General features: G+C 37.2%; 2 protein-coding genes across 3 annotated transcripts; one reads left to right on the top strand and one right to left on the bottom strand.

Moving 5' to 3' along the window:
- Nucleotides 1-2006: 2006 nt before the first annotated feature.
- LOC112082997 lies at nt 2007-4656 on the bottom strand. The gene is made up of 6 exons (XM_024150721.1): nt 4081-4656; nt 3817-4026; nt 3103-3618; nt 2430-2848; nt 2272-2353; nt 2007-2126 (listed from the first exon to the last, which is right to left on the bottom strand). The coding sequence occupies exons 1-6, from the start codon at nt 4654-4656 to the stop codon at nt 2007-2009; spliced, it is 1923 nt and encodes a 640-aa protein (XP_024006489.1).
- Nucleotides 4657-7829: 3173 nt separating this feature from the next.
- Nucleotides 7830-10321, top strand: LOC18010406 (glycine-rich domain-containing protein 2). Of its 2 annotated transcripts, none has more exons than XM_006393398.2 (5): nt 7830-7881; nt 8069-8255; nt 8401-8521; nt 8607-8855; nt 9043-10321. In XM_006393398.2, the coding sequence occupies exons 2-5, from the start codon at nt 8092-8094 to the stop codon at nt 10183-10185; spliced, it is 1677 nt and encodes a 558-aa protein (XP_006393460.1). In that variant the 5' UTR covers nt 7830-7881; nt 8069-8091; the 3' UTR covers nt 10186-10321. The 2 variants fall into 2 exon arrangements, with proteins under 2 accessions (XP_006393460.1, XP_024006258.1); XM_024150490.1 differs by lacking the exon at nt 7830-7881 and adding an exon at nt 7958-7973.
- The last annotated feature ends 271 nt before the right edge of the window (nt 10322-10592 follow it).

Below are 10592 nucleotides of genomic sequence, written 5' to 3'. Positions count from 1 at the left end.
GAAGTCTAGTGCTTACGTCTGCATACGAAGTCTACTTTAAAGTTACTATTGTAGTTTGACCAAAAACGTATAGGTCATTTTTGTGTTTGACTTCTGTTTTTCAAAAATTAAAAAATTTAAAAAATTTCCAAAAAACTTCAGTAGACTTCCCAAAGAAGTCTACAAATTATAGACTTCTTTGTGAAGTCTACTTATTTTGTTCGGTCAAACTTAGAAGGAATCCTTTTTTGAGTAGAATTCATTGTGAAGTCTATTCAAAAAAATCAATTGCAAAAATAACCTTTTTTGTTCCATAGACTTCTATTTAAAAAGTAGACTTCAAAAGTAGACTGTCAGAGAAGTCTACTCTAACATGAAGTCTACAATAGAAGTCTACTCTGTTAGTCAATGCATCGGTCAAATGCTAAAGTAACCTTTTTTGACTGAAGTCTACTCCTGAAGTTTACTGAAGGAAAAGTCAACAGATTGGTCAATTGCAAAAATGACCTTTTTTAGTAGACTTCATTAGTAGACTTCTCAATGAAAAAGTAGACTTCTCATCCAGTCTACATTTGAAGTCTGCTTACGAAGTCTACTTTTTGACGTGTTTTTAAAAACGCGTTTTAAGCAAATTTATAAACTATTTTTCAAATTTTTTGGTTTAGAATTGCTTCTTAGTAAGTGATTGAACAACCCATTGAATTTTATTTCATTTCATTGGATATTTATTGTTGAATCAGAAGTTTTGATTTTTTATGTACTTAGCTTATCAAAGTAGACTTCTCCTCCAGTCTACATTCGAAGTCTGCTTTAGAAGTTTACTTTTAGACGTTTTTTTTAAAACGCGTTTTAAGCAAATTTATAAACTATTTTTCAAATTTTTTGGTTTATAACTGCTTCTTAGTAAGTGATTGAAATACCCAGTGAATTTTATTTCATTTCATTGGATATTTATTGTTGAATCAGAAGTTTCGATTTTTTATGTACTTAGCTTATCAAAGTAGACTTCGTCGTGTAGTCTACTAATGTTCTTTTCGGTAGAAGTCCACTCTTGATACAAAAAGTCTCTATGCAGTGTTTGCTAATATATTTTAATTTGTTTATATGGTTATTTTTTCAGAGAATGGCTCAAATTCCAGTTGTGTACGGTGAGTGGAAGATTGAGGAGAATTCATGGCATTTTGTTGTTGACATGGGCAAAGGTGGAAGAATGTGGTTTTTGAATGATGGTTGCACCTTGGGGGAGCTTACTGAGATGGCGCGAGATGATTATAACTTGGGAAAGAAGACTGAGCTCATCGAGTTAACCTACACACTATCAGTCTCAATGTTGCAAACTATGGCTCCAGATACACCTCCAATGCATGTCACCAATGATAGACAAGTTTCAAGCTTGATTGCGTTAAGCAGAGTGCATATGGTACGTCTTTGTGTGTCCAGTCGAGTGGAGATGGATACTGAGGAAAACCAGGAAGGATCAGATGAAGATTTAGGTGAGGAGTCTGAGGAAAATTCAGAACATTCTACCGATGATGAGGCAGACAGTTCTGATGTGAACGAGGATGGAGAAAATGTCGACGATGCAGCTTACTCTGACGGAGAAGATTACAGTGTCTACGGTAAAGTGAAAGATGAAGATGATGGTGAAGATGAAGTCTGTATTGAAAATGTCAGAAACAGATATGGTGAAACAGGGAGCACGCCCATGTCATGGTCTGATAATATATATGTTAGGGTATCATAACAGCAAGAGGCTCCACAGCTTCGTCAATTTGGGCGTCAGATGCATGTTTGGTTCCCGCATGACTATCCCATATCGTGATATGCCTCATCACAAATGAAACCCATATAGCTATCCAATGGTCCCCCCTGATGTGCAACATGGAGTACAAATAATCGACATCATATGCCCACGTCTTCTTAGTCTGGCAGTAGATAGGTAATTCGCTAGTGTAGTACAAATACGCTCCAGGCGGTAGAAGTTTTCCAGACCCATCTGCATTCGGCTCAGAGTTTTTGAAGTCATTTTAGTCACGCCTCCAAACAGTAGCAAACATGGAGTTGAGGAAGCAAATCCGGTCGGATACAAACCACTCCGGATGCTTGGATAATCGCAGCCTGAGTACGTTAATGTAAGCTTCCATGTGCTGCACATTGATGAAAATAAGACATGAGTGAAGTATGCAAACGAAGTCTTATGTCTGCAAACGAAGTCTACTATAGAAGTCTACATAATAGGTCTACGTATGAAGTCTAAACATGAAGTCTAATATGAGAAAGTAAAACACTAACAGTATCAGCTAGCCATTTCGTCGGTGTCCGGAGAATGTAATACCAGTCGATCGAAGAGTTTTTTGGGCGTCTTGGATAGGCACTGTATAAGTGAAAAAGTTATACAGAAAATAATACTATGAGGAATTCTACTTATATACGTATAGAAGTCTACTTACGGGTTTGCTTTGATAAAGTTCATTAGAGTGGTATACTTCGCCTTGACACCGATTTGATCGAAAGGATCATATCCACGGACACGGCCGGAGTGAGATGCCGACGATGGAATGATGGACTTTGCGGTGCTGTTTCCTAAGAACGGACTCTTCTGTGTCGCAGGCAGTTGTCGGTGTCTGGCACTCGTTGCTCGGGCAACTATCTGAGCCGCTGCTCTGGCTTTGGCATTTTTGGCTAGTGCAACCGCGTCGAAGTCAACATCACACATCTTCGGGTCAATTTCACAAAAAATAGGCTCTGGGGCCTCTTCTTCCGTCATGGCAGCCTTCTTTCCTTTTACATCCCCGAGGGCGTTAACACTCTCACACGCACCAACGTTGACATTATCTTTCATCAGAGCATCATCTTTATCTGAATTACTCTGCAGTTTATTGTCACAAACAGGCATGAATATACAAATGACTACACCAATGCTATAATTTAGTAACATGTTTCATCATAGTCTGAAAATTGTAAACAACTAGTTTTTAAAACATAAGTAAATAATCTCACATGGTACATAACACTAGTAAACATGTTCGAATTCAAATGACATTAGTATTAAGTGTTCCTATCTTTGTGTGATCTTGTTCGCATGTAATGTTTTCGTATAGGCGGAGGGTTTTTGGTACTAACCCCTTCATGCTTCTTGGATCCAGTGCCCTGCTGCTGGGTTGGCTCTACATTGTCTTTAACCTCTTCCTCAGTGTGCTTTGCCGACCCTGTAGTCAACTCCTCTACCGCACGCTCTACAGATTCAACCTTCTCGGTGAGACGTTTGATCTGTTTTTCACAGCTACCAAGACCATTCAGCATCTTGGTTGAAAAGCTTTTAAAGCATTGGTCGAAGTGCGCTTTCATAGTAGCGACAACTCCGACCCCTTCATCACCAACGAATGAGGCGGCAGAGGTAGATGCTGTGCAGGGTCTCTTGCGACTTGATTCATCTGAGGGAAGGCTCCTCTTTCCGGCTTCTGCCTTGACGATGTGTGCACCCAAAACACCTTCCAAAGGCCAATGGTTTTTTGAGAACTTAAAATGGGGGTCATGGATTGCATTGACAATCTTGACAATATCTGGATCCTGTTCGTCATCATCCCACACGGGAAACATATCCGCCAAGTCCTTAGCCACGCAGCACTGTATGCGAGCCTGGAAAAACACAATAAGTAAATGAATTACTAGCCATATGAAGCCTCGAAAAACTACGTATGAAGTCTACTCCTGAAGTCTACCATAGAAGTCTACTCTTGAAGTCTCACACTATCAATGGTACATATAGAAGTCTACACATGAAGTCTACTTTGAAAATTCATTACTACATAGAAGTCTACTACGCTAATACAGTACCTGTTTTAGCATGTTGGCTTTGACGTTCTTTCGTCCTCTTGATCCTTTGTAAGCCAGCATAAGAGGTTGAATATCATTTGGCAATGGTTTGCCAAATTCAGCAGCAAAATCCGACAGAGCATAGTACACCCACACTTGAAGAGCTTGCACAAATCCTTCTATATGAATGTTTTTGCTGAGATCTTTCTCCTTAACAGACTTGATCAAATGCTGAAAAGAAATTCATCCCCATGGAAACTCCTTAAAACCTTCGAGATCCATCACTAGTCTGGCATGGTTGACATTTGTGGATAAGCCAGGTCTCGTTGCCACTATGAAACCAGCGTAGATCCCAAGATAACCCAACGACAGCCTATCATCCCGAGACCATGATGAGCAGTTGGAACAGGCTTCAATAATTTCGATAGTGCTTGGGCCCGACTCGGCATTAACCCCCATTAGCTCCCTAAATGCACGCGTGTCATCAGAAAGCGCAAGATCAGTTAAAGCCAAGTCATCCACGTACCCGCAGTTGAGTCCGGTGATCTCCTCAAACTCATGCAATGAAAACCGAACTGGAGTGGTACCAATCAGGCTCCATATCTCGTACCTCTGCTTGCAAACTATCTGAAAGGTCAGCATGTGGTGCACCAGCCTAGAAGCCCAACCAAAATCCAAGTCGTGGAACTTTAAAAAGACACCCAACGGTGACTCGTAAATCTCTTCCCATTCATCCTCTTGTAGAGCTGACTTTAGTGCAGGTACCAGCCTATAATCATCAGAATAATAGCCGATGCTTTTATCCGGGGCTGGCTCAAACCCTTTGGTGTACAGTCTTCTAGGGAATTCAGAGGCCACCATTATCTAACACAGATTTCTGCATCAACGGTAACAAAGCTCTAATGAGAAAAACTAGTAATGGTTTGAAACTATACATGAATGAAGTCTACTTTTTCAAAATGAAGTCTACATTTTCAAAATGAAGTCTACATTTTCAAAATGAAGTCTACTTTTTCATAATGAAGTCTACTTTTTCAAAATGAAGTCTACTTTTTCAAAATGAAGTCTACTTTCACATTCTAAGTACAATCCGAGTCGAGAAGTTTACTGAAGCCAACCGAAGCAATCTTAACATAAAAAAACAGTATATTAAGTCAACGGAATCCACATGAAGCAATCAAAACATCATAAATACTGCATATGCAGTCTACTGAACCCAACCGAAGCAATCAATACATGATAAATACTGTATATGAAGTCTACTAAAACAAATCATCCAAATGGAATCTTCAAAGTTTATAGTGTTTACCGCCGTTATTAGATGAAGCTGGCGTCGAGAAAATGCCAGACGGACAGATCTAACTCAAACCCGACGGACAAAATAACACGAAGATAGAAGAAATATAAGAATTGCTAAGTATATAACTTCAGAACAATATCTACTAACCGTTTTGAGGCAGGAAATGACGTTAACCTCCAACGGCGAAAGCAGATCTGCAAAAAAAAAAAAACCTAATTTCAGATCTGGAAACTGGTGGCTACGAAAACGGAAAGGTGATGAATACGGAGGAGTAGGGAAGCATGGGGGTGTGGTTGGAGAAAGAAAACTTGCCTAAACGAGTTTATCGGCGGCGGTTCTGTATGTCGGCGGCACCGGAGCAGAGAAACAGAAATCGCCTTCGACTTTTTTTTCTTACACGAACTTTCGACGGTTTTTTTTAATGGGATCTGGAAAATTCGTATATATAGTCTGGTAATTTCGTACGGTTCGGGTAAGTTTTTTTCGGTTAGGGTTACTAATTTTACGGGGTCTAGATAAATTTACCCGGTTACAGGCAGTTTTTCTTGGTTAAGGGAAGTTATTCCCGGTTTAATGTCGGTTAAAATTTCGGTTAGGTTATTTTATTCGGTTTAGTAGACTTCAATATAGAAGTCTACAACTTTTAAAACCTAAATAATAAATTTACTTCTACTTAATTTAAAAACATACATTTCCATTTAGCAATATCAAAAAATAATTTCTGTACATTTGGGTTACAATTACGGAATTTATAATTGTAAACTTGATACCAAACTAATTTTTTTATAAATTTTAAAATTAAATTTACAAATTTAATTACTTAGTAGACTTCATTTCGATTAGACTTCTTTTTCCCTTTAGTAGACTTCGTCAGGGTGTAAACGGTAATTAGGACTTCCGTTTTTTGTTTACTCATACATGATTAAATGGTCTTTTCACTACCTTTTTAGGTTATATCTGTCAAATATTTTTTCAGAGGTCTACTTTTGTATTCAAAGTCAAGTTTTGGGTTATTTTTACCAAAAACCCCTTAATTTTTTGCATTGAAATATTACCTTCACTATTTAGTTTTTACTATTAAAATATTAATACATATTTTTACTCGAAGAGAAAAATTTAAAAATATTTTCAAATAAATATTTACATTGGTTAAGAAATAAAAATCTATCTAAATCTCCAATTTTTTCTTAAAAATCAACAAATTAGATTTATAGATTTGTTTTGTTTTTTTTTCTCATTCACGATCTTTATTCTTCGACCAAAACGTTTCTAAATGCTAAATTATCTTCAAAAAAAGTTTTCAAATTCTCTTTTCTTTTTTTTTTCCTTCTGTTAAAAGTCAAAACAAAACAGATCTCTCTTACTTAATCTTTTCAAAACTTTCAAAAACAGATCTCTCTTGCCTTTTTTGTTCTTTTTTCCTTTGTAAATTCATGATTTTCTCACTAGTTAAATGAAATGTTAGAGATATATCTAAACATTTATATGATATAGATAGTAAATAAATGTTAGCCATCTAACAATTAATTTAGAAAGCTAATTTAAAATCCGAAGATAATGTTAGACCAGTCGACATCTAATGTGAGATTTAGGCTCGATTTGAGATTTTGCATAGTCGGATCATCAACACCGTTCTGCGCGGCGGAGAAACTAGCGAAACTCAGTAAATAGACGAAGAAACTGAGTAGTAAATCATCAAGAACCTTTTGAATCATTGTACTACTTGATTCAAAAGGAATACCCAGATGGGAATTCGTCACATTGTCGGTAAAATTCAACGAAAAAGTTAAAGGAAAAAGAAATTCACTCAAGCTTGAAGCAGCAACCTTCAAGACTGGAGATTATCTTCTATGGTTTTACGGTGGCATTGAAGAAGAAGAATAAGAAAATCTTTTTTTTACAGGGAACGAGAGAGAAAAGAAAAGACCAATTAAGAGATGAAATCGGCGGAGATCGAGGAAGATAGAGAGTTAGAGAATTGGGTATATAGGGGTAAGAGCGTCATATTGAAAAATACACAATATCTACCTAATTATGAATAGTAATGAAGTCATCTGGCACATTTTACTCTTTTTTTAAAAAAATGTATAATAAGAAATTACAGTATATGTATAATAGTTTTAATTAATTGTACTACAAAAATTATAAATAAAAATTTGATAAAATATATAAAAGTAACTAAGTAACTTTACCTAAAAAATTTCAGCTTGATTTGTAACATGAGATTTTTTTTTTGTATTTGTGTGTTTGGTTGAGAAGAGTATGCAGTTGTTTCTATTATAAAAAGTTGATGTCTAAAATTAGAAGGATTTTTTTTTCAAAAAATAAAAAATAAAAATCTCAGGCAATTAATGGGGGAAAACCCATAGAATAGAAATTCTAGTTTCTACGAAAAATTGGTTAATCTTTAGAAAATCTAATTTTTACAAAAATTAAGGAATCCTTTTGACGAGAATCATTTGATGAAAAATTAGTTTTTGGAAAAAAAAAAACCAAAATCTGTTCTAAAAACTGGAAACTGTCAGTTTTTTTTTTCTTTTTCCATTTCTCAATTTTCTGTCTTTGGTTTTTTTCTTTTCTTTTTCCACCTTAGTTTCTACTTTCCACTTGTGTAGAGTTGGCTAATGATGATGTACAAGTGGCAAACAGAAGAAAGTAACGTCCCTTTGTGTTTACGTACAGAAGAGAGCAGAAGCCGTTATAAATAGCAGCATTTGATAGCCCCTAGCTCCTCACTCAAACTCGAATCAGCTTATTCGTCAATCATCAGCGAAAATTTTCCTGAGGTATAGTTTGAAATATTTTTGTTCATCCTTGTCAAATGTGTTTTTCTTCAAGATGTTAAAAGTTCAAAAGTTTGGGGTCTCTTGTTTTTAAGGTAGAAAAATTTCTCATAAAATCATCGGCAATCTTTGCTCATTGATATCCACGAAGTTATATTTTCATGAATTATTCTTGTTCATATGTTGACAGGTAAAATTTCCAAAATCTTAAGGATGGAGAAAGAAATGATGCAAACATTGGAGTGGCTTGAAGCGCAAAAGATAGAGATAAGCGTTGACCTATTTGCTGCTGCCAAGCAACAACTTCAGTTCCTCGGAGTTGTTGATAGGAACCGGTGTCTCTACGATGGTCCTATACTCAAAAGAGCCATCTACAGGTAGACAAAATCACTGAATCGGTTGGCATCATACGATGTATCAATTTTTTTAAATTAAACGAATTAAGATAAAATTTGGTTAGGTTTTTTTTTTCTATCAAAACTCAGAAATTTGAGTGATTTGGTGAATTTTTTTGGGGTTTAGATACAATGCTTTCTGGCTTCCTTTGCTAGCCAAATATTCCGAGTCTTCCCCGACCTTCGAAGGACCATTAGTCCCTCCTTTTGACTGTGAATGGGTTTGGCATTGCCACAGGCTTAATCCGGTAATCTATATATCTTTGCATACACTTCACAAATGCAAAATGCACACTATGAAATATATAGCTCATGACTTTGTTAATCATCCAGGTGAGGTACAAGTCTGATTGTGAGCAATTCTACGGGAGAGTTCTTGACAATTCCAACATTGTATCTTCTGAAAATGGAAGCTGCAAATTACAAACTGAGAATCTATGGAAGAGATTGTATCCTATGGAGCCTTATGATCTTGATTTGGATAAGGCAATATCAGAGCCGGAGGATATCTCAACTGTTGAGAAATGCACCACCTATGATCTTGTTTCGGCTGTCAAGAGGCAAAGTTCGTTTTATTCTGAGGTAACAATTAATAAATTATTTAAAGTTAATTACAGAACTAAAAGTTTGTAATTATTACAACATTATTTTGAAAATTTTGTGATAGAAGCATGGATTCTTTCTTTTATCTACAACTGAAGTTTTTTTGGAATTTATTTCAACTCTGATCATTCATTATGTTTCACAAGGTTTCTAATCTTTCATACAGGTTTCAAGAGCCCATGTAGATAGTGACACCATTATGCAAGAAGCTGTTGGTAGATACAAAGCATTTCTCTACTTGATCAAGAGAAACCGCGAAGAGTCTATCAAACTAATCAGTGTTCCTACTTACGATATTGATCTAATCTGGCACACACATCAGCTAAACCCTTCTTCTTACTACAAGGATATGGAAATGATCTTTGGTAACATCTTACAGCATGATGATGATACAGACTCTGATGACATAAGCGAAGATAAGAAGCTCGAGACTGCTTTCTCCGGAACTACTACTAAATGGGAAGAAATATTTGGTCAAAGGTATTGGAAAGCCAGCGCGGTGACGACTCCAATTGTGTTGGCGGCTGAGAAGCCCCGTGCGGGTGCTAGGTGCTTTGCTGAGGCTGAGAAGAGTGCTGTGGGGGCTAGGTGCTTTGCGGTGGCGGCTGAGAACAAGAGTGCTAGATGCTTTGCCGTGGCGGCTGAGAAGAAGAGTGCTAGGTGCTTTGCGGTGGCAGCTGAGAAGAAGAGTGCTAGATGCTTTGCCGTGGCGGCTGAGAAGAAAAGTGCTAGATGCTTTGCCGTGGCGGCTGAGAAGAAGAGTGCTAGGTGCTTTGCGGTGGGGGCTGAGAAGAAGAGTGCTAGGTGCTTTGCGGTGGCGGCTGAGAAGAAGAGTGCTAGGTGCTTTGCGGTGGCGGCTGAGAAGAAGAGTGCTAGGTGCTTTGCGGTGGCGGCTGAGAAGAAGAGTGCTAGGTGCTTTGCGGTGGCGGCTGAGAAGAAGAGTGCTAGGTGCTTTGCGGTGGCGGCTGAGAAGAAGAGTGCTAGGTGCTTTGCGGTGGCGGCTGAGAAGAAGAGTGCTAGGTGCTTTGCGGTGGCGGCTGAGAAGAAGAGTGCTAGGTGCTTTGCGGTGGTGGCTGAGAAGAAGAGTGCTAGATGCTTTGCCGTGGCCGCTGAGAAGAAGAGTGCTAGGTGGTTTGCGGTGACGGCTGATAACAGTGCCAGGTGCTTTGCGGTGGTGGCAGAGAAGAAGAGTGGTAGGTGCTTTGCGGAGGCGGCTGAAAAAAACGGTGCATGTGGTAACATGATGAAGAATAATGTTAATGAAAATGTTGCATTAGCAGAAGCTCTAAACAGCGCCATTGCAGCTTAATTACTCAAATAAAGAAATTGTAATGTATAATACTAATGTAATGTGTGTAATGTGATCTAAAAATGCTGTAGGATCTTTCTTTTGTTTGTTTTTTTTATTTCTTAAATATCTATGAAAATCTTATCTTAAATTTCTTTCAACCCAACAATAATTAAACTAGTTTTGGTCAACAAAATTCAAAAGCCATAATATTCGACAATACTATCAAAAAGTATTTTGAAGTCAAAATATTATTTAATGTTGCCATTACATCAATATATCATCATATATATTAAAAATGAGTTCAAAATAAGCAATGAAGGCCTTTCATTGAGTTTCAGATGGTTAATCCTCTTATCCCTTAATGAGAAAAAATAAATTTAGTTAATTAAATAATTCCAAAAATATTAACCAAATCTTTTTACAAA

The sequence above is a fragment of the Eutrema salsugineum genome, unplaced genomic scaffold (assembly GCF_000478725.1).
Source record: "Eutrema salsugineum unplaced genomic scaffold, Eutsalg1_0 scaffold_7, whole genome shotgun sequence".
Taxonomy (NCBI): Eukaryota; Viridiplantae; Streptophyta; class Magnoliopsida; order Brassicales; family Brassicaceae; genus Eutrema; species Eutrema salsugineum.
This window is presented reverse-complemented; position numbering and strand designations above follow the sequence as displayed.

What these genes read in the sequence shown, in the direction of transcription:
- LOC112082997 (XM_024150721.1), bottom strand. Translation starts at nt 4,656, where the DNA reads ATGGTGGCCTCTGAATTCCCTAGAAGACTGTACACCAAAGGGTTTGAG. An exon ending in ATGTCAACCATGCCAGACTA is followed by an intron (nt 4,027 to 4,080) that starts GTGATGGATCTC and finishes ATTTCTTTTCAG; the next exon opens with CATTTGATCAAGTCTGTTAA. An exon ending in CGAAATGGCTAGCTGATACT is followed by an intron (nt 2,127 to 2,271) that starts GTTAGTGTTTTA and finishes ATCAATGTGCAG; the next exon opens with CACATGGAAGCTTACATTAA.
- LOC18010406 (XM_006393398.2), top strand. Translation starts at nt 8,092, where the DNA reads ATGGAGAAAGAAATGATGCAAACATTGGAGTGGCTTGAAGCGCAAAAG. An exon ending in ATTGCCACAGGCTTAATCCG is followed by an intron (nt 8,522 to 8,606) that starts GTAATCTATATA and finishes TTAATCATCCAG; the next exon opens with GTGAGGTACAAGTCTGATTG. An exon ending in AAAGTTCGTTTTATTCTGAG is followed by an intron (nt 8,856 to 9,042) that starts GTAACAATTAAT and finishes TCTTTCATACAG; the next exon opens with GTTTCAAGAGCCCATGTAGA.